This window comes from Ambystoma mexicanum, chromosome 10, assembly GCF_040938575.1.
Source record: "Ambystoma mexicanum isolate Mex_15411 chromosome 10, UKY_AmexF1_1, whole genome shotgun sequence".
Classification (NCBI taxonomy): domain Eukaryota; kingdom Metazoa; phylum Chordata; class Amphibia; order Caudata; family Ambystomatidae; genus Ambystoma; species Ambystoma mexicanum.
The window spans coordinates 805,659,772-805,683,416 of record NC_090932.1 but is presented as its reverse complement, the minus strand read 5'-3'; the positions used below and the strand labels follow the sequence as shown (position 1 = coordinate 805,683,416).

The window sequence follows — 23,645 nt, the reverse complement described above, 5'->3', positions numbered from 1 at the left end:
TCCGGCTACCCAAGCGCAGGCCCCCGATCCCAGAGGACAGGCCGGCGGCCATGTTGTGGGGGACTACACCCGGCGGCGGAAGCACATCAAAATCACACACCACTAAACACAACCCCAAGTTGAGACTCGACACCTGGGTCGAGTGTTCGACAACGCACGGCACCCAGGGAAAGGTCAGTTGAGTAAAAAAAATAAAAACAGGAAAGAGGGCCCAAAATTGGAGTCCTCCCGTCCCCTGCACACTCTAGAGATATGCTACAAAAGCGTCATTGCTTAGAGTAAATGTTTGGTATTCTGTTGTGGTGTCTATAAAGCAAAGCAATCAATTGTAGTATCACTTAATGATAACAAAGATGTTATTGTAACAGTGAAGGGAGAGAGATCTCCCATTTCTCCAGCATGGGGTCTGGCATGGATTCACATGCTCATAAATATTCCCCGTCGTCAGGCTGGGAATCCTCAGTAAAGAAAAAATCAGTATCCGTTTCGTTTCTGATCTGTCTTTCTTAGTAGTAACCAATCACTGGTCTCTGGGTCATACTCCCCCCAGCCAATGACTGCCCTCTCCCTAATCCCCTCCTCTGGCGGCCATCCTCAGATTTGGTAGCACGTAAAGTGGCAGTATGACCAAGTGAAGAGCCGGAGAGGGGTAGGAGGCAGGGTTCGCATGTGAATCCATGCCAGACCCATGCTGGAGAACAACAGTTACAGGTAAGTAACGGTTTCTTCTCCAGCTTGGGGTCTGGCATGGATTCACATGCTCATGAATACAAGAATACATAGCAGTACACACGCACAACCACGGGAGGTGGCAAAGGCTCAACATTAAGCATTTCTTACCTCCTCACCAGGATCACCTTAAGCGAACAGGTTGCGCAGCACTGCTTGGCCGACTCTGGACTCCTCCCTGGAATCCCGGTCGACGCGGTAGAATCTCGTGAAGGTGTGCGTCGACCTCCACGTAGCAGCCCTGCAGATGGCCAGCAAGGGCACACCAGACAAGAACGCTGTGGTGGCAGCGATCGCTGTGGTCAAATGGGCTCTCGGACGGCCGGGCAACGGTCGGTTTGCCAACCGATAACAGTGCATGATGCAGCCGGAGAGCCATCTAGAAATGGAAGCCTTAGGGAGAGCCTTCCCTTGGTTCACAGGTCCAACGTTCACAAACAGCTGTGATGTCTTCCGAAAACTCTTCGTTCGGTCCACGTAGAACTTCAGTGCTCTAGCTACATCCAGCGAGTGCAAAGTCCTCTTGGCCGGCGACGAAGGCGACGGGAAGAAAACAGGTAACACCAAGGGCTCGTTGAGGTGGAAGTCCGACGGCACCTTGGGCATGAAGGAGGGGTGCGTCCTCAGCACTACCCTCGTATCGTGAAAGGTCAGGTATGGAGGCTTGCAGGGTAGGACCTGAATCTCTCCCATGCGCCGTGTGGAGTTGATGGCCACAAGGAACGCTGTCTTCCATGACAAACTTCAACGGGGCCGAATGCAACGGCTCGAATGGCGGACCCATGAGCCTGGTCAGCACCACGTTGAGCTTCCACGGCGGGGCTGGCGCCTTCATGGATTTCGTTGCTTGATCTGAGAGGTCTTGTTGGCTTGTAGATTGTTCATTTCTTTTGCAGGAATTCAGCTCCTTGTCTGCTGATTGCCCTCTGTGTTATGCACATTGTTTTGAAGGTGATGCGATGTTTGACTGGGAGCCAATGCAGTGTTTTTAGGGCTGGAGTGATGTGGTCTTTTCTGGATAGTTTGAGGAGTCAGGCTGCTGCATTTTGGATCCGTTGTAGTTTCTTCAGGAGGTATTCTGCTATCCCGAGATAGAGGCTGTTTGCATAGTCGATTCTTGACATGAGGGTGATGATTGTGATGGTTTTGTGGATGAAGGAGAGGAAAGGTAAGATTCTTCTTGCTGCGTGAAGGAGGAAGAAGCATTGCTTGATTATTGCATTTTTTTGTGGTTCTAAGGTTAGGGTGGTCGTCAGGACTCCCAGATTTTCTTTACTACCTTAGATGGAATTGGTGCACTTCCCATTGCCATTGGCCATGGAATATAGCTGTTCTCTTGATTTTTGGATATAATTATGATTTCTGTCTTTCCGGGGTTGATTTTCAAGTTGTTGGCAATTCATCCGTTTAAAGACTGCTTTTAGACACTTGATTAGGGTTCAGTGATCGGCTTGATTTCTCTTCGATTTTGTAGATAATTTGAGTGTCATCCGTGAAGGTGTAGCATGTAATTTTGTATTTTTTGAACTTTCTGATTAGTGCAGTTTGATGTTGAAGTATAGTGGTGATGGTGACGACCCTTGTGGTACTCCAGTCGTTGACCCGTGGTGTGGATTTGAAGGGTTTTAACGAAACTGTTTATGTTCTGTCTGCTAGGAAAGATTTAATCCAGAGTAGTGCTGTGTCTGTTATGCCTATGCCTTCTAGTCTTTTGGTTAGGGTCTTATAGCTAACTGTGTCAAAGGCTGCGGAGAGGTAGAGTAGAATCAGGGCTGAGGTTGTGTCGGAGTCCGCATTTGTTTTCAAGTCGTCCCAGATGGATAGTAGTGCTGTTTGTTTTCCTCTTGCAGGTCTGAAGACGATTTGTGCTTGGTCCAACAGGTGGTGTTTTTCTACGTGTTCTTGGGTTAATTTGTACCCGTAGGTTTCCAGGAGTTTTGCTGGGTAGGCAATGTTTGAAATCGGCCTTTATTTGGATAGGTCTTCTACGTCGCCACTTAAGTTTTTTAAGAGTGGTTTGATGTATGCTGATTTGAATGTTTTTGGTACGGTTCCTGTTGCTAGTGAGATTTAGGTTTCTGAAATATTCCGATGGTGTGAGGATTGATTTGTTGATGTAAGGCGGCCATATCCATGGGTGAACCTGATTTCTTGCTGTTTCACCAGCAAGACGAAAGCCTTTGCTGATATTTCGGGATAGTTTTGTAGTTTGTTTTGTGATTCTGTTTAGGTTTGGTTGGTTGGATGTTATGGTTGGGTCTGTTTTGTAGGATTTGTTGGATGTCATTGATTTTGTTCTTGAAGTGGTCTGCCAGGTCGTTGCAAAGTTTCTCTTAGGGGTTTGGGGTGTTGTCGCAGCCTTGTGTTGCTCTTTTCTTTAATGATGTTGAACATTTCTTTTTGTGAGTTTGTCGCATTGGTGATTGTCGTCATGCCTTCCCTTTGCCTTTTTGTATTTCCTTCTTGAATGCCCAGATTTTGTTTCTGGAACAATTTTGTAAAATTATTTATTTTCCTCTGGGTTGTATTCTTTCCTCAATTTTCTTATCCTTTTCCATGGTGCTTAGTAGTGGGGTGAACCATTTTGCCATTGCTCTTGGTTTTTCTGGGGCAATCTTTTCAATTGCATCAGCGATCCATTTGTGTAGCAGCTCCGCTTTCCCGTCTAGGTCAGCCAGCTCTGATTCTGTAATTGAGGGTTTGGTTGTCTCCAGGTGTTGGAACATGTTGCTTGTTTTGACTGTACTGTTTCTTTTTGTGGTGGTTGGGGGTTTGGGTGCAGAGTGGAGTAGGTAGTCTGATGAAAGGGATGATGAGATTGTCGCTCCACTTTATTTGTATCTGTGGTGCTGTGGTGATGTGTTTTCTGGGTGAAGATTGCGTCGTGGGTGTGTCCTGCCGAGTGTGTTGCTCCTTTGACCAGCTATCATAGTTTCATGGTTGTAAGTTGTCCGGTCAGTGAGTTTTGGGAGTTGGCATGACTCGTTTCAAACCAGATGTTGAAATCCCCCAGGTTAATTAGATGTTTGTGCTTGATGGCTAAGTTGGTGATGGCTTCTATGAAGTTATCAACAAAGGTTGCATCATATGATGGTGGTCTGTACACCAGGATGAATGTGACATTGGTTTTTGGGTTTGCTCATGGGTGCGTGACCATGGTTTCACAGTTGATGTTGAGACGGAAGTCTGTTTTTTATTTTTAGGTGTTCTTTGACTGCTATCGTGAGACCACCTCCCTTTATGTTATTGTTTATTTGGAGGCATTTTAAGTTGGCTGGGAGACAACTTTGGAGTGATTTTTGTAGTTGTCGTCCAGCCATGTTTCTGTGATGAATAGGATGTCCATGCATGCCGTTGTCATCGAGCAGGTCAAATATCTCTGTTGAATGTTTTGGCATGGATCTTGCGTGCAATAGATTGCAGTGGAGTTTAGAGGTGTGGTTTGGCCTTTATTGTTGGGGTCGTCTTCTGATCGGTGTCAGGGTTTCCTTTAACGTCAATCACTAGTTGAGGTGTTGGTACAGGTACGTCTGTGTCAAAGTTCTCTTAGGTTCAGTATTGGGTTTTTTTTATTTGTATTTTTTTGCCTCAGGTGGTTCCACAAATTGTGGGTGTCGAGTGAGTTATTCATGACTGGTGATGTAGGGTGTTATTGCGTCTGTTTTCTGGCGTTGTCTGATCATCTGCGCGGTTGTTTGGTTGTTTGCTGTTGCTGATTCTCGCGTTGGGTTGATTTGTTCTGGTGACTGATTGTTTGCGAGGTATGGAGTTAGGTACAGGGATTTTTCTCTTCTCTTCGCGTTGGTTCGAGTGTCGTTCCTGCAAGTCGGAGTGTTTTCTGCAGTTGCGCGTCTTTGTTGCTGTTCCGGTTTGTTTTGCTCTTTTTCTTCCACTCTATTCAGGCTGCTTGCGTGGCATTTTGGGGTTGAGAGCTGTTTTGGTCTGTTTGCTTTGGTCTGGCTGTCTTGTGGTGTGGTACTTGGTGACGGGAGTTGTCCACTATAGGTTTGGTACTTTGTTGATGATCAGCAGCTGGTATTACCAAATTGTTTAGTCAGTGTTTGAGTAAGGTACGGGGAAGATAGTATTGTATGTTTGGTTTAACGTGGCTGTCCTTAGAGTTTTCCTGAAAAAGGTTCACTGCGGTGAGCCGACTATGTGGGTTAGGGAGGGTATCTAGTTAATACGCAAGTGAACTAATGGTGTCAATGCTAACAGCTACATTTTTTGAGATAAGATTACAATCCTAAACAGAGGTAACGAATTACAATTCTAAATACAGGAGTGTAGTTCTAAACACAGCTAGATTTGGGAGTCCTGTATAGTGGGAGAGAGGCCTATGCCTAAGAGGTGAAAGAGTACAATTCTAAACACAGGTGACCAAGTACAGTTCTGACTTGGGAGAGTCCTATGCCTGACTGTTCAAATGGGTGCTATACTAGACATCACTATGCTTAGTAGTGTGGAGTTAAGGAAGGCTGAAGAGGTTTTATTTATTACTAGGGTGTTTTAGGATGGATTTGGTAAGTGGGCTAGGCTTTCAGGGTAGAGTTATAACTTTATTCCCCACCTAGGCCACTCTTAACTTACTGGTCCTTGGTTTTTGCTGATTGACGGCTGGCCACTGGCTTCCCCTGCGGACACCTGCTGACACTTCCTGGAGCCGCCTTTGTTTGGCCACCCTTTGCCTTGGGGCCTTTAACCACAGGGGCTGCCTATGACGATGAGAAGGATCCAATCACTGCCCGTGGACATGTTGAGAGGGACGGGAGAAACCAGGAAATAGAGGTGGGGGATACATGGAGTGGGGCTGGATACAAACACTTTTTTGGTGTTTTTGGGCAAAAGTGGGGTCGTGCACAGAAGCTGCACTCACCTTCAATTCAGGCGAAAGTCTTTCATATTTCCCAAGGTTTAAATACCTTATCTGGGATCAACTACTGTTTCTCAGAGACAGTAAAATTAAATTGACTTCTAGTCTTTTTAAATTCTTAGATTAAACCTTGGGAAAACCCAACAGGTTTCCCTGTGCTACTGCACTGAGGGTGCTGTGTGACACAAATGAAAAGATGATGCCTATGGAGTTGTCTGAAACTCCATAATCAAATAACATGATAGAGTGGGGGGGCACATTTTTGAGAATTCCCCCTAACACCCTACATCTGATTCTTGTTCTCAAAGACTCCTACGAACTTGTGCAAAGACTTTTCCATTTACTTACCTGAAGTACTGCATCCTATACAAAGACTTTGGCCTATTGATTTTGGCTTAGCCTATTGAATTGAATGACTCTTCTAAGAGCCATATGAAATTATATGCCCTGCTTATGACTATTTATATTATGTTCTAATAACTTTCGCTTTTTACTTGAGTATTCTGTATGCCAACAGTAAGGTATTAATGTCCCCAGCACCCTTGTTACTGAAGGGTGTAGGTTGTCTGTGGGCCATCCCAAAAAGGCCTTGTCTGATCCAGAAACTCAGATTGTACAGTACTGAAGTGTATTTGTGTGTTACTATTCTATTGCTCCCTTCTGAAGAATGCTTTATAACTGATAAATTGTTTATGCAAGAAACCTTGACTACAAGAGTTTATTTGAATACCTGTAACTGTGAATCTTTGTAACTCCAATACAGCTCACATTTCCTCTCTTGAGATCAGCCTAGTTGCTCAACACACTAACAAAACTGTGTAGTACAATCTTATACCAAAGGTTGGGTTGCCTATACCTGTAGTCATAGTTGTTTGTAGTGTTCCCAGAGGGTATTGCATTCAAACTTTGCCTAACAAAAAGCAACTGTAATTGTATAATGCTCCAAAAGGTCTTGCTTGCCTAGCATATTTGTGTTTTATCCTGAATGTGGTTATAGGTTTCTACTTTTTCTTGAATTGGTGTTCCACTATTCAGAAAAGTATACTTGCAGGTTGGTTTACTAAGTGATTTCTTAACCGAGTGTCACTGCACAACTGCCAGGGTCTACTACCCTTGTTTTAGTGAAAGTAATCATAAAGTAACTTATGGTTTTACTCCCCATGAATAGGTGTGCTGTATACTAAATGTTTGATAAGGTCTGATTTGCCTAGGAATGCAGTTTGTTTTCTGAACAAGGTCCATGCTTTGGTCTGTGTACTTTAAGGCATTGTCTGGTGATTTTATGTTGGGTTTATAATTATATGACCAAGAACTTAACCAACCGCCCACCAACCCCCAGATTTATCTTCGCCTAACTTCTATTAAAATAAACCTTTAGGGATTCCAAGATGGCCGCTGTGATTTGAAGACATGCGGTGGAGTGCTCCGTGAGACCCGATTTAGAAAGAGCATCCGTTCACTGAAATATGCACCCGATTGGGTTTGCAAAAGAACAAGGGACCCCCGGGCTTCTAAGATCAATGGCGAGCTCCGGCAGAGAATATGCCCAGAATAAAACTGTGAAAACGTTCCGGACTGGGCGTGGCGCGAGGGACCCAGTAGCAGGTTAGGCATTCGCACATTTAGGCCGGACTCGCCCACCAGGTGAGGGTCGTTACGCTGGCATAGAGCACCCCAGAAAGGGACTTGGAGGCAGCGGGCCGGTGAAACCAAAGTAGAGGTCGCGCTTAGGAATGGCGTGGGCGACAGATCTCAAGAGTGGCAGTCTACGAGAGGACATTGCCGAATAACACTCCCCAGTAATTTCAGCCGGACTACCGATCAGAGGTTCATCCTTGACTTGTGATTTGGGCGTCGCCAGCCCCAGCAGTGAGTGACTTTAGAGCATTTTCCAAAATCATACGGTGAAATTAGGGCAAATCAAAGGGGGCCCATTTGAAAGTTGTAATTGAAGCTTGGTAATAAGACACACACCAGTGGAAATCTGGATTGAGCATTACTGAACTTTACAAGCGGCTAAATGCTATTCAGTACTCTGGGGCCCGGTGCAAAGGGGAAAAGTTCTCCGGTCTGAAGAAATGAAGCCCTAGCTGGCTTCAAGTGGATATCGCTGACGCAACCTAAGATTACACTGCTCCTTGCAGGTGTGCAGAAGCTCGGCAAATTGAACATTGTACAGAAGGCTCAATTCCAATAACCTCATATGCCGAGGGGGGAAAAAACCTACCCTAGTGGTTCCCTCTACGGCCTCAGACTAGATGAAACGCGTTACAAAAATTGTGTGCACTGGGCAAGGCAACTTCTACATCAGGAAACATATCGATGCTTACCTCGGAAGAGGAGCCAGTAGTCCAGGTTCAGGGATCTAAAGAAGATTTCAGTGACTTCAAGAGTTTAGGATACATTCTCTGCCTCTTCAACAGGTCTCCACCTTGTAAGGGGTGTCCCTAATTATGCTCACACCAGAATCGATACACCTCTATAGGGAAATGAGGCAAAAGGAGATCTTGTAAGGATAACAAGTTTAGTCTTACAAAAAGAGGATGGTAGCAAAGGACTCTGCTGCCTAAACGGTCTTCTCCTGTCCCTCTCCCCGTTCCTCCCCGCCAAAGTGGCCTCAAGCAGGGGTTTACATAGGTCTGACTTGCCATGCTAATGTCACTTCTAGCTGGATCCGTCCCCCTTCCATAATAGGGATGCTCCAAAGCCGCCTTTATTTGTTGTCGGCGGTTTTGTCAGGTGCTATTTATGCAAAAACACAATGCAGCTCTGCAGACTTACAAACCTTGAGGCATAGCCCAAGGAAAAACAAAACCTTCCTATGTACAAACAATTTTTATTCATTCTATCCATATTTCACTCTTCCTGCTGATGTTATCTGGCTCCTGTAGTTTCCTCCACACTTAATACTTATAATTTATCCCATTCTGCGTTTTGCCACACAAAACATGAGTCCTATTTTTAACGCGCATGGACCCTTGGACATTCGACACCTGGTGAGTCAGTTTTCTCTGGCCATAGTGCGAACACTAAGCCTGTGGCCGATTTTATAGGCCACATTTCGTCTGCGAAGGAGGTGGTGAGTTTGATACATCTACAGCACTAGTTAAGCTTTTAAAATGCCGAACATTACAAATCTATCCAACTAATAGTTAATTGTGCCTTATATTTAGACAATAACTACCTTTTTCAGTGCTTGTCTGTGTATATGATTGTTTGCATGAGAGAGCCTTCCCAGTGCCCAATTTCCCCCCGTACATTATAGCGCCTTAAATGGGTCTTGCCCAACTGTAAAGCACTTGAGGGCTTAGGACCTCAGACAATCTCTCTGACTTTGGCAAGGACATTGTGTCCCTCGGGGAATGAGAAAGTGTTTGGGAGAAATCTCATTTCTCTACTAATTTCCTTCAACCTTGCCCAGCTCTTTTGCTGGATTTAAGGACTTTTTCATTTTAACCCTGGAGTGAGTGAGACCTTTTTCTCACTCTCGTGTTTTGACCTGATTTGGATTATGTATTTCCACTGTTTTTGGAGTCTGACAAACTCCATAGGCATCTTCTTTTTGTATAGTGACACACAGCACCTTTAGTGCAGTATCACAGAAATCCTTTACATTTCTCAAGGTTTAAATACCTTTTCTTGTGTGAGCTACTGATCCCAGGAATAGTAAGGTGAAATTGACTTTACTTACCTTTTTCTCTTTGTGGGCCCAGCACACACCATCTTATGTGGAGTGCTGGAGGGGTTACTTAGTAGCCCCTTCTCCTACCTACTCATGTACAAAAAAATGTTACGCTCCCTACTTCAAATGGCTGGTACCAGTGGTTTAATTTTACTACCATTGTGCTTTTCTACCTCAGGTTGAATCCTCAGCTGCAGTATAGCACCCATGGGTGACCGTTTTGTAAAAATGGCCCCAGTCTTTTTTTCACCATATTCTGTTTGTGAGGACTTTCTTGGGTTTTACTCTGCATGCTGAGCCAGGTTTGAGCCCTTTGTTCTGCCTTTGGCGGGCTTCAGCCCTGAAGCCCGCCTCTGGCTCCAGTGTGTCTGGAAAGGCAGGATGTGAGGGAGGTTCCTGATACTGTCCTGTCCTTTGTCTCTAGGAATGTCTGTATGCAACCAGTCCTGATTGGCTGGCTGTCTGTCCCATTAGGACAGCCACCCTGCTGTGTGATTGTCAGCCTAGGCTGTGCATGAATGGGAGACGCCTGCTTAAAAGGCAATGGTTTTGGGGACTAGAGGCCGAGTCGACCACTAGGAGAAACACCCGATGAAAAAAAAACATGAATGAAGCTTGCTGCATCCTCCTGGACCTCTTGAATTGCCCAGTAAAGCCCTGCTGCTGTGCTGAAACTCCTTTTTCTGATCGACAAGAGAAGCTCCCGAAGGGACAACTTCTTCCTCCAATGGGTTAGTGGGACCAAGTAACCCAGAGACGGACTCCACTGGACCATGCAAATACTACCCTAGTAATTGAAGTCGCCTCAGTGTAAAAAGTGTATTTTGCATATCCAAAGATTATTCACCAGCTTTATTGATTCTGTAAAGTATTTTCAAAAGCTAGCTTGAATTGTTACAACGAATTGCCTTTTTAAAGAATGCTTATTTAAAACTGATTAAGAATTGTAGCTGAAACCTTGGGTGTAAGTGTTACTTGGCTACTTGTATTTACAGATTTCAGTTGTACAGCTATACAGCTCACATTTATCGCTCTTGAGATGGGCCTGGCTGCTCAGTCGCACTACCCACTTCTGTAGTACAGACCTATACCAAAAGGTGGGTTACCTAGTACCAAGTAGGTAAGTTTTGTGTGTAGTCTCAGTGTGACTGCACCAATTCTTACCTAACAAATGGGCAATTCCATTTAACTTTACTTCTTCCACAGAGCCACTTCGTAGCCATCCGTGGAATTTTACCAATTGAGCATACAGAGCATGGCAATGGAGTTATACAAATGAACTGGTTTCTTGCATTTTCATCCACATGAGATCAATACCGTTGCCTTTTTAGGTGTGTTCAATTTTATTTATAATGTTATCAGCCAAAGACTAGCTGTTCCCAAGAACGCAACAACCACATTCTAATTTCACCCTCTTTTGGGATAAATGTGTGGTGTTGGATGTCATTCTATTCAGAGCATTGGGGCATGTTTACCAAGCACCTCCATTATAGTTGGGTCTATGCAAGGAAACAAACTGAACTTTCAAGCGTTTGAGGCCTATTAACTGAAATGGCCTTGTACCTTACTTGCCGTACACCGGCACGTTTTGGGAAATGTGCCATCATTTTATAGGTTTATTCCACTGGTCCCTAAGTGAAGGTGAATTCTGTAAGCTTTTGAAGAATTCAAACAATAGCTGTGTAATAGAAATTGCTGATTAGCAATAATAGTAAAATACTCGTTTGTAGACCTTATGTCGGTGCTATGTGTTGGTGCATTGTTGCTGGAACAATGTCAGTAAACCACGTTTACTCCTGTACTGAAGCTGATTTGGGAATTCTTAACCCCCTCCTCACAGGTGACGGTCCGCAGTGCAGAGATTATGTAATCAGCCTTGGAGTAGTGAAGCCTCTACTGTCTTTCATCAACCCATCTATTCCCATAACCTTTCTAAGAAATGTTACGTGGGTGATGGTTAACTTATGTCGCCACAAGGACCCCCCACCACCTATGGAAACAATTCAGGAGGCGAGTATGCTTATTTTGTTGTCTAAATGCAAAATCATGTTTCGAAGGGATTGTGTCCTCCGACGTATTCCTTATCTTAGATAGAAATCCTTCAGCTTTGCTGGCCTCGGAAAATTTTTTCGCCAGAGGGCGCTGCGCGTCGATGATCGCCAAGTCGATGACCCTCGACGGCCTCCGTGCCGACGTCGACGTCATCCTGCCTATAAAGGCCGCGCGCAGCGTCCGTTGCTCAGTTCCGTTTTTCCGCGCTTCGTTGTGCCTCGGAACACCGTTGCTCAGTTCTCGTCAAAGATAACGTATATAATAACTACTATTTACCTCGATATCGATGGCATCCTCCTCCGACCCGACGACCCCTCGGTCCGGTTTCAAAAAGTGCCGAGACTGCGGGAAGAAAATGTCGTTGACGGACCCTCACAGGGTCTGTTTGTGGTGTCTGGGAATCACGCACCAGAGTTCGGAGTGTGAGGAATGCCTTTCCATGACGGCGAAAGCCTTGAAGGAGCGTAGGGGGAAGCTCGAGAGAGGTAGGTCAACTTTAACTTCCTCGAAAGCTTCTTCGGTAGAGTCGAGACGTTCGTCTCCTCACCATAAAAAACACTCTCGATCTAGATCACGAAGTGGCTCCCACCACTCGTCGACATCGAGACACTCGAAGAAGAGACGTAGGAGATCCCCTTCGTCATCTTCGTCGAGTTCTCCTGAGAGAGTTCATTGCCCCACAAAACGCAGCTCGCAAGCTGAGTGGGAGGAATTCAGGAAAAAGATGCTAAGCGTCTTCGAGAAAGCGGCCTCGTCCCCCTCGAAGACAGCTGAGGGTGATACCCCGGGTAAAAAACCCAAAAAATCTAAACGCCGCGAGTCGCAGTACCCGGCGGAAAAGTCAACCCGAAAGCGCCTCGAGCCATCGGGAGATAAAGCATCATCGACGCCATCGTCGAAAACTCCTTCGAAACAGAGGTCGGCGCCATCGACGCCGTTGTCGAAGGATTCATCGGCGCATCAGTCGATCGAGTCGACGCCGACGTCGACGCCGATATCGACGCCGGTGAAGGAAAGAACCACGGCTACTCCACAGCCAACGGTTAGACAAAAGACCTCCGACTCGACGCCGAGAACGTCGACGTCGTTCTCGAGCAAGACTCCGATCCTTTCGAGTTCTTCGAGGCCTAGTACACATTTCTCGACGCTTTTCACGGCGCCTTCGAGTACTTTCACGTCGGTGTCGACGACATCGACGTTTTCAAGGCCTGTGATGATGGCTCCTTCTGCATTGGAAATGGGGTTTATACCATTCAAAAAACCAATGTATCCCCCTTTAACCTCGATTTTTGAGGAAAGGGAGGATTCAGACCAAGATATTGATTTACAGAGGACCACATCACCAGAGCCAGAGACTTTCGCCTCTGAGGAAGGAAGATTAAAAAATCTTCAGGATGCACTTCAGGAAGCTAGTGGCTTGGACACTTCTCCTGAGGCAGAATTTATCAAACCAGACCCAGGAGAACATGCGGAGACTCCATATAGAGCTCTGATGTCTAGAATCATAGAATTTATGGGTTGGTCTGCACCTTCTCCTGCCTTTCAGCAGGATGACCTCACTGACATACTGGACAAGGGCCCACAGGAGGATCCTGTGGTTCCATTTCACTCTGCTCTACAGAGAAGGATTTTGACAAACTGGGAAACGCCAGAAATTATCCCGGCAGTAAATAAAAAACTGTCAACAAAATACAGGGTGGCTAGTTCTGACCCTGAATATTTGTCAAAACACCCTACTCCTGAGAGCTTGGTTGTACAGGCTGCAACCTCATCAGGCAGCACATCTGCATACCCCACTGCTCCGCAGGATAGGGATGACAAAAAATATGATGCCATGGCTAAGAAGGTTTTTTCTGCCTGTAGCATGGCGTTAAAGTCTATTAACGCGACCTGTACGCTCGCTAGGTTCAGCCACACCCTTTGGGAGTGCGCTTCATCAGCGGCTGACTGCCTCCAAGAAGGAGAGGAAAGGGACGCATTTTTAAACATCATCAGGGATGGTAAAGATGCGATGTGCGAGACCCTACAAACTGGCCTAGATTCTGCTGACAGTATCAGCAGGGCCATGGCGGCAAGTACCACAATCCGCAGGCATGCGTGGTTGAGGAAGTCTGGTTTTGCCTCTGACGTGCAGACCAGGCTTTTGAATATGCCCTTTGACGGTTCTACCCTCTTTGGAAAGAAGGCGGATGACAGTTTGGAGAAACTGCAAACGTCCAAGGCAGCAGCCAAGTCATTGGGAGCTGCTATCCGTCAGAATACCTTTCGTCCTTCGGGATCATCGTGGAGAGGACGGTCCTTTCGTTACTATTCCTCATATGGAAGGGGCAGGGGACGACCGGCTCAAAGAGGCCAAGGAAGATTTACCCGTGGTGGACGGGGTAGGGGAAAGAAAGCCGCACCCGCAGGAGCAGGAGCCACTTTACCTTCGGCAACTGCATCAGCCGCTTCAAAACCACTCTGAGGTCTCCCCTCACAGAACACCAGTAGGGGGCAGGTTAACTCACCATCTGACGGAATGGCAGGCTATTACGTCAGATGCTTGGGCTCTGGAGACAGTAGCCCAAGGTTACTGCCTGCCCTTCCTACATATCCCTCAGAGTCATCCACCGGGGAACAACCCTTTGAAGCTTCCAGATCCGCTCCTCTTGCAGGAGGTTTTAGACCTGCTAGAGAAAGGTGCCATAGAACTGGTACCTGTAGCGGAAAGGAACAAGGGTTGGTACTCCCCCTACTTCATAATACCGAAGAAGGACGGAGGACTGAGACCCATCTTAGACTTACGGGAATTGAACAAATTCCTCCGAAAGGACAAGTTCAAGATGGTGACTCTCTCTCAGATCCTTCAGGCCCTCCAGCTTCAGGACTGGTTGGTATCTCTAGACCTCCAGGACGCTTATTTCCATGTGCCGATCCATCCCAGGCACAGGAGATACCTGAGGTTCGCAATTGGCAGCTCTCATTATCAATTTCGAGTTCTGCCATTTGGGCTAACCTCCGCCCCGAGGGTCTTTACCAAGCTAATGTCGGTTGTGGCTGCAAGTCTAAGGAGGGAAGGGATTCATGTCTACCCTTACCTAGACGATTGGTTGATCAGAGCTGTATCTTCGGAACAGGCTCAGAGACAACTAGATTATGTTTGCCACTTCCTTCACAAGCTGGGCTTCTCCCTCAATTTAAAGAAGTCACAGATGATACCATCACAGAGACTCCAATTCATTGGAGCAGTCCTGGACACTTCCCTGGGAAAAGCCTTGCCACCAGAGGTGAGGGCTCGAGATATTCTGCAGATGGTCATCAGATTTCAGAATGCCCAATATCTCCCAGCCTACGACTTTCTGAGGTTGCTAGGCCTCATGGCATCCTGCATATTCCTCGTGCCGGAGGCTCGCCTGAGAATGAGATCCCTCCAGTGGGCACTGAGAACTCAGTGGTCACAGTTCTCAGGAAGGATGACAGATCTCCTTCGGATCCCGGTCAAAGTAGCCCGAGACCTTCAGTGGTGGGCCTGTCGGGAGAACATCCTGAAAGGAGAAATGTTTTGGCAACCATGGCCGGAGATAACAGTAGTCACGGATGCCTCACTCACGGGGTGGGGAGCTCACGCCAACGACTTGACCATCAGCGGTCGTTGGTCTCCATCGGAGTCCAGACTACATATCAACCTGTTGGAGCTGAGAGCCATCAGACTAGCGCTGAAGGCTTTTCTGCCGTCTGTACGGGGAAGAAACGTCCTAATAATGACGGACAATACAGTGGCCATGCACTACCTCAACAAAAGAGGAGGCGTAGGCTCACTACCACTGTGCAGAGAGGCGATGCAGCTCTGGTTTTGGGCAATTCAGGAAGGAATCTCTCTATCGGCAATTCACCTAGCCGGAGAGAAGAACTTGACAGCGGACGCTCTGAGCAGGCAGAGCACAGTCTCTCACGAGTGGGAGATAGCTCAGGAAGTCCTTCAAGAGATCTTCGCCCTTTGGGGAACCCCTCAAGTGGATCTGTTCGCCACCAGTATCAACAGGAAGTGCGACAGATTTTGCTCAAGGGAATTTCCCCCGAGAGGAGCTCTAGGAGATGCGTTCGTAGTGGACTGGGAGTTCCCACTTCTGTACGCGTTCCCTCCGGTCCCTGTCATTCCTCAAATGATCAGGAGGTTGAGAAGGTTTCGGAAGACCATGATCCTAATTGCCCCGGATTGGGCCAGGAGAACGTGGTACCCGGACCTTCTAGACATGTCCATCTGCCCTCCAATTCGACTGCCATACAGAGAGGATCTTCTCTCGCAGAAGGAAGGTCAGGTTCTCCATCCAGCCATCAAGACCCTCAACCTTCACGCTTGGTGTCTGAAAGGTTGAGGTACAAGGATTGGGACCTTCCGGATGATGTTATGGAGGTGTTGCTTTCGGCCAGAAGGCCGGCAACTAAAACTCTATACCGCTGCCGTTGGAACAAATTTTGCAGCTGGTGCAGAGAAAAGAATATTGAACCCTTTTCTTGTGGTACACCTATGGTGTTGTCATTCTTACTTTACCTGGCTAATTCAGGCCTACAGGTTGGCACAATTAAGGGCTATCTCGCAGCGCTATCAATCTTTAAGCGCACTGCAGAGGAGCCTTCATACTTCAAAATTCCATTGGTAATACAATACCTAAAAGGATTAACTAATGTTTATCCCCCGAAACCTTTTCAAGTTCCCTTATGGGATTTAAACCTAATTTTAAACTTCCTAAAGGGTGCCCCTTTTGAACCACTACACTCTTGTTCATTGAAGCTTCTCACCCTCAAAACTGTTTTGCTAATAGCATTGACATCTGCTAGAAGGGTTAGCGAGTTGCAAGCCTTATCGTGTAAACCTCCACATACAATCTTTTACAAGGACAAAGTTGTTCTTCAGGTGAAGCCTAACTTCCTCCCGAAGGTAGTCTCGGAGTTTCACATCACTCAGAAGATTATATTACCTTCTTTCTACCCTCCTCCTCATCCGGGGAAGGAGGAAGAGAGACTGCACAGGCTGGACCCTAAGCGAGCCTTGAGCTTCTATATCAGCAGATTGGCTAAGATCAGACAAGCAGACCAACTCTTTGTAGGTTATGCAGGACATAAGTTGGGCCTTCCAATAACAAAACAAACCATCTCCAGATGGATTATTTTAGCCATTCTGGAGTGCTACAAATTGGCAGGAAAGGAGCCTCCTCAAAATCTAAGGGCTCATTCTACCAGGGGTATCGCAACATCCTCAGCCCTTCAAAGAGGGGTGCCAATTCGAGATATATGTGCGGCTGCCACATGGTCGTCCGCACATACATTTACCAAATTCTATAGCCTGGATTCCTCCTCTAGTCAAGAAACTAGATTCGGCAAGGCTGTGTTACACTCTGTCCATTCTGGAAGGGTAACATAACTTTTATTACTCCCGCCTCCAGTCACAATACCACTGCTATGGGAGTCTATCTAAGATAAGGAATACGTCGGAGGACACAATCCCTTCGAAGAACTAGTTACTCTTACCTTGTAACGTTCTTTCGATGGGATGTTCCTCCGACGTATTCCTTATCGACCCTCCCATCCATCCCCGCAGTATGACTTCCTGTGGGTTTGCAGCCTATGCTCCTTCAAGGTGATTAGTCTAATCCAAAAACATTACTGGGGACTACAAAACGGAACTGAGCAACGGACGCTGCGCGCGGCCTTTATAGGCAGGATGACGTCGACGTCGGCACGGAGGCCGTCGAGGGTCATCGACTTGGCGATCATCGACGCGCAGCGCCCTCTGGCGAAAAAATTTTCCGAGGCCAGCAAAGCTGAAGGATTTCTATCTAAGATAAGGAATACGTCGGAGGAACATCCCATCGAAAGAACGTTACAAGGTAAGAGTAACTAGTTCTTTGATTGTATGTTAAATAATCTTTCTTCTTTTTCAGATTCTTCCTGCTCTGTGTGTTCTAATACATCATACAGATGTGAATGTGAGTAAGCATACATTGCTATTGCTGTAATTCACCATGTGCGTGTTTATTGGTCATTATTCATGTTAACTTTGGCCTCTCTGTAAATAGTGTACCCCCGTGTGGATTAAAGGGTAAACTATTGTTTATTCTACAAGAGTTTAAGTTAACCGGCCAGGAAGCTGCTAAACCATCATTGTTTTTGTCATACATCTTGACTCCCTTCACCATTTGGGATCTAGAAATTGGACACTTTCCTCCTATCTCCTTAGTACATTATGTTGTCTGTAATCCAACTCCCATTTGGGCTCAATTTTGTACGTCTAGAAATTCATGGCACTTCATTAAAGGATTGATAGAGCTCATAGTAAGAAGGGACTTTTCCCTTCTGAGGCTAGTTTAGCCCAAGTTGTCCCATCCTCTAGCTTATCCTGGTACAACAATCCCAGTCAGTTGAATGGAATTTCCCATAAACATTTTCTTACATAGCCTGATATCTTGGGTTCCTTGACTCGCCTGAATGGCTTGTCTTCTGCTGGATCGTCTATAGATCGGCGTTTCCTTTTCTGGAAGTGACGTGTAATGCAAAATGTGGAAGTAAGAATGGTATTTGTAAAGGTTTGCTAGTCGGAGTGGCAAGGGATGTGCGGGGAAGGTCATGCACTGCTACTCCAGTTCTGTTTGAAAATGACACTTGGATCACTTTGTGGCATGATAAAACTAAGATCAGTGGGTAAGACATGGCAGAGTACTTTTGTCCAGCAAAAAAGACTACCTACTTAATGGGAACATTTTTTTTTTTTTTTTTTATCAGATCTTGGTGGATACAGTGTGGGCCCTTTCCTACTTAACCGATGCTGGCAATGAACAAATTCAGATGGTAATAGACTCTGGAATTGTAACTAATTTGGTGCCTCTCCTCAGCAACTTGGAAGTCAAAGTGCAAGTAAGTGTTCACTATGGCCTTGCTTACTAAATTCTTGAAAATGTTTTAGAGTATGCCTTCTTAATTGGAACTACTACTGAGTTACCTTAACATATATTCTTTGAAATGCTTGTAAACGATGAAGCTCTTTTGAAAAAATTGGGTACTGCACAGCTGTCTTTATTTATACCAAGTTATTTTGGGGGTAATTCTAAGGGTTTGGTGTAGAGCAACCGCAGCGCTGCTTCTGCCTTTGGGTATCTCGCACTAAGCAGTCTAATTACATCTCAGATAAATATTTACAGGCTTTCGAAACAATGGAAAAAGTACTTTCACATGTCACTCGCAGACCTGCTGTTCCACAATCAAATTGTGGCTCGCCTGTTGGAGAAGAGTATCTCCTCTGGTCCATCAGATTTTAGAAGGGTTTCCTGGCTAGTGGGAAGAGAGATTGTAAGAGAGGTGGCTTTCAAAGATGCCAGTTAAGGTGAATTCTCAGATGTGCTAATTCCACTTTTGCTGGACTCTGGGGCTTATTTTTAACCTGGAGAGAGTGAAACCCTTTTCCACTCATGTATTTTAATCTGATTTAAACTGTTTGTTTGCAGTCTGACAAACGCCATAGGCGTCATCTCTACATTGTCACACAGCACCATTCTAGACTAGGCACACACAATCTTACTATAGGGTGCTGGAGGGGTTACTTAGTAGCCCCTTTGTCTAGTTTCTCAAGTACAATTTTTCTTACCCTTTCTACAATTAATGGCTGGTGGCAATGGTTTACTTCTTACTACTATTGTGTTTTTACCGCGGGCTGGATGCAGCCTTTGTAAACCACCCATGGGTGCCCTTTTTGTCAGAATGGCCCCGTGTTAGGCAAAGTTTGTATGCAGTATCCTCTGGTAACACTACACACACCTATGACTACAGGTGTGCGCAAACCAACCTTTGGTATAAGTCTGTACTACAGTTTTGTTGAGCAGCCAGGCTCATCTCAAGAGGGAAATGTGAGCAGTAATGTTGCACAGAGGTCTACAATCACAGGTGTTCAAATAAACTTACACTCAAGGTTTCTTGGATGAATACTTATTAATTTATTTACCGTCAATTATAAATCCTTCATTAGAAGGAGGCAATCATATAGTAACACACAAATCTACTTCAATACTATACATGGCCCACATACACAACCTACACCCACATGTAACTTTAGTAACAAGGGTGCTAGGGACATTAATATCTTACTGTTGGTATTCAGAAGTATTTTCAGGAGGAGTAAAAGGCAAAGGTTATCAGAACATAAAAGGTTACAATTATTCTTAGACAGTGCAAATATTTTAGTTCACCAGAAGAGTCAATTCAATAGGCTAGGCCAAAGTCAATGGGCTAAAGTCTTGGATAGGATAAAGCAGGTCTGGTAAGTAACGGGAAAGTCTCTGCACAAGTTCTTGGAAGTAGTTTGTAAAAAGAAGAATCGTATGTTGGGGTCACAAGCTGATGAGGTCTGTGAGTTGCAAAAGTTTCAAGCACTTTCACAGTGAGAGGTAAGTGTTCAGTCTTGTTTTACAGTACCTTTCAATGAAGAAAAAGATGCCGCTAATGGCTTCTGTTCCTGGCAATTCCTGCTGTTCCTGGGCCTCAGTCGTGGGGACAAGGACGATGTCGGGGGACTCCTGCACTGGGACAGTCAAAAGCTTGCAACTGGCAAACTTCAGTTTCAGTGGCTGTTTAGCGTTTTAGCTACCACACTGGTAACGCTGGTCCTGGCTATCCAGGTGGACTGTTCTTGCTTCCCCGACACTCCGCTGAGGGAGGGTCAGGTCGGTCTGACGTCGTCTGAGTCCGGAGGATCTGCCAAATGCTTTAGGCAAGCTTACAAGTAATGCACACAATCTGGTGTCCCTCTTCCTGGCTCTACGGCTTCCTGCAGCACTCTGAGGAAATGCAACTAGCTCTGAGATGGGTGTCCAGGTGGCTTACTTGGGAGTTGATTGTTACTACCAACTCAAAGGGAGAAGTCGTCCTTGCAGGGCTTCTCTGTCGATGTGAACTTGGTGATTCGGACTTGCAGCAGAGCTTCCAACAGGCAGACCAACGGTCCAGGAGTTGTAGCAGCCGTCCTCTTCAAGCTCTTCTTCGGTTCCTTCGTTCCAGTGGTCGACTCTGCCTTCTGTTAGGTAGAGTTTGAATGCAGTACCCTTTGGGACCACTACATGCAACTATGACTACAGGTGTAGGCAAAACCAACCTTTGGTATAAGTCTGTACTACAGTTTTTGGCAGCAGAGCTGATTAGCCAGGCTTATCTCAAGGTGGAATGTGAGCTGTAATGTTACACAGAGGTCTACAATCGCAGGTGTTCAAATAAACTCTTACATTCAAGGTTTCTTGGTTAAACACTAAAACATTCACTAGAAGGAGACAGTTTAATGTCATACACAAATATACTTCAGTACTATACTCTGAAGTTTCTGAGACATTCAGATTACTTTGAAGGAGGAGCAAAATGGCATTCAGAATACTTTGAAGGAGGAGCAAAAAGGAATAGGTTCAGAACATGAAAGGATTACAATTTCTTAGAGAATGCAGATACTTAGTTCACCAGAAGAGTCAATTCAATGGGTTAGGCCAAAGTCATTGGGCTAAAGTCTTGAATAGGTAAAAACGGTTCTGGTAAGTGAACGGTAAAGTCTCTGAAGTTCTCAGTAGTAGTTAGTAAGCAGAAGAATTATATATTGGGTCACAAGCTGAACAGGCCTGTTAGTTATGAAGGTTTCAAGCACTTTCACCGCAAGAGGTAAGTACTCTGTCTCGTTTCACAGTTCCTTACAACTGAAGAATAAGATGCCGTTGAAGACGTCTGTTCCTGGCAGTTCCTGCAGATCTCGCTGTTCCTTGAGCCTCAGTCGTGGGTACAAGAGGGTCAAAAAGCTGGCACTGGCAAATCTTCCATTCCGGTAGACTTAATAAAGCACACAAATTGGTCTCTCTCCCTGGTTATTTGATTTCCTGCAGCACTCTGAGGAAAATACAACCAGCTCTGAGAATGGTATCCAGGTGGCTTAGTGTCTAGTTGATTGGTCCCCCCCCAACTCAAAGGGAGTAGTCGTCGTCCTTGCAAGGCTTCTCTGTCGAGATGAACTTGGCGATTCGGACCTTCACCGGTCCAACCAACGGTACAGGAGTTGCAACAGCCGTCCTCTTAAAGGTCGTCTTCGGTTCTTGCGTTCCAGTGGTCGACTCTGCCTTCCAAGCCAAGAGACTCGCCTTTTACATTAATTCCAGCCTAGCTGTCACTCACCCAGCAAGGTGGCTGTCTTTGCCGGACATCAGCAAGCCAATCATACCCGAGTGCATAGGAGACTAAGCACAGGGAGTTTCGGCACCTCCCTCACTTCCTGCCCACCCCAGTACGCGGGCGCCAGTCCTAAAGCCCGCCAATGGCGATGGAACAAAGTGACCAAACCTGGTTTGGCACGCAGAGAAACTCTAGAAGGACCTTTCCAAAAAGAAATGGTGACCTGTTTAAACAAAGGGGGCTCATACCCGTCTTGAAAAACATGACTCCCACGATTTAACGCTACTGGTGTTCGTGGTCGGAAAAAATCATGGTAGTTTTTTGTTGAACTACTGCCAAAAGCCATTTTGAAAGGAAACGGTAGCATTTGACTGCTAAATGAGTATCTAGACACAGGGGATACTGAGTAACCCCTCCAGCACTCTAGTGTAAGATAGGGTGTGCTGGGTCTAGGAATTTAAAGAGACTAGTAAAGTCAATTTCACTTTACTTACTCTGGGAAACAGTAGTTTATCCCAGAGAAGGTATTTCAACGTTGGAAAAGCCTATAAGACTTTCCTGTGTCACTGCACTGAGGGTGCTGTGTGACACACATGAAAAGTTGATGCCTATGGAGTTGTCTAAAACTCTAACCAAAGAAAATGCACAAAGAAAACCCATTGAAATTAAAAGTTGAAAGTCCCAAAGTTTAGCAAAATAGCTGGAGGGCTCTATGGTTGGAGGAATTCTCCCTAACACCTTCCAAGCCAAGAGACTTGCCTTTTATTCAGTTCGCTCCCATTCGTTCCAGCCTAGCTGCCACTCACCCAGCAGGGTGGCTGTCCTTGCCAGACAGACAGCCAGCCAATCATCAGAATGCATTTGGGTCTCATAGGAGACTAAGCACAGGGAGTTTTGGGCACCTCCCACAATTCCTGCCTACCCCAGACACTCTGGAGCCAGAGGCAGGTTTCACTCCTGAAGCCCGCCAAAGGTGAATGAAGAAAGAGACCAAACCTGGTTTGGCGCGCAGAGAAACTCTAGAAGGAACTTTCCACAAAGACATGGCAAAAAAAGACCAGGAACTATTTTAGCAACGATGATTGTGCACCATATTGCAAAACATGGCTTGCGCGATTTAACGTTACTGGAGCTACAAATAGTTCGAGGCTGGGAAAAATCATGGTTGTTCGTTGTAAAACCACTGCCACCAGCCATTCTGAGAGGAAAGGGTAGCATTTGAAAGCTACCAGAGTATATAGACATGGGGTACTAAGTAACCCCTCCAGCACTCTGTAAGATGGGGTGCGCTGGGTCTAGGAATTTAAGACTTGTAAAGTAAACTTCACTTACTCTGGGAAACAGTTGTTTATTCCAGAGAAGCTAATTAAACCTTGAGAAAGCCTAAAAGGCTTCCCTGTGTCACTGCACTCAGGGTACTGTGACACAATTGGAAAGATGCCTATGGAGTTGGTTAGCCTCAATAACCAAAGAAAACGCATATCAAAATGCATGAGTGGGAAAAAGGGTTGCACTTTTCGCCTGGTTAAAAAATCAAGTCCTCAAAATCCAGCAAAGTTGCTGGGGGTTTCTAAGGTGAAGGGAATAAGCACATTTTTCAGAATTCTCCCTAGCATCCCCCTCCCCGCCCCCACCGGTCTTCTTTTTTCACCATTTCTTGCTGTAAAGGTCCTTCTTGAGATTTACTGTGCGCCAAACCAGGTTTGGTCCCTTTGTTCGTTTTGTCTTTGGTAGGATTCATGCGTGAAGCCCGCCTCTGGCTCTAGAGTGTCTGACAGGAAGTGAGAAAGGTACCCAAACTCCCTGTGCTTAATCCCCTTGGTTCCAGGAATGCACCCATAGGGGATTGGCCAGCTGGCTGTCTGGTAAAGACAGCCACCCTGCTGTGTGATTGACAGCCAGGCTGGAATGAATGGGAGGAACCTGCAAAGGAAAGTCTTGGAAGGCAGAGTCAACAACCACTAGACTAAGGAATTCGAAGAAGAACTTGAAAGAGATGGCTGCTGCAACTCCTGGTCTTTTGGTTTGCCCGGTGAAGCCCTGCTGCTGTGCTGAAGTTCCGAATTCCTTTTGACTAGGGAAACCCTGCAATGACTACTTCTCACCTTGAGTTGGTGGGACCAATCAACTCCAAAGTGAACT

The 23,645-nt window shown here is 45.9% G+C and overlaps 1 protein-coding gene across 1 annotated transcript in view; it reads left to right on the top strand.

Moving 5' to 3' along the window:
• The window catches only part of KPNA4 (karyopherin subunit alpha 4), a 422,537-nt gene that overhangs the window by 195,427 nt on the left and 203,465 nt on the right, over positions 1 to 23,645 (top strand). The window contains exons 9-11 of the mRNA XM_069618469.1: positions 11,125 to 11,294; positions 17,258 to 17,302; positions 18,096 to 18,227. Of these exons, the coding sequence (XP_069474570.1) occupies positions 11,125 to 11,294; positions 17,258 to 17,302; positions 18,096 to 18,227 (347 nt within the window). The remainder of the gene's footprint in view (positions 1 to 11,124; positions 11,295 to 17,257; positions 17,303 to 18,095; positions 18,228 to 23,645) is intronic.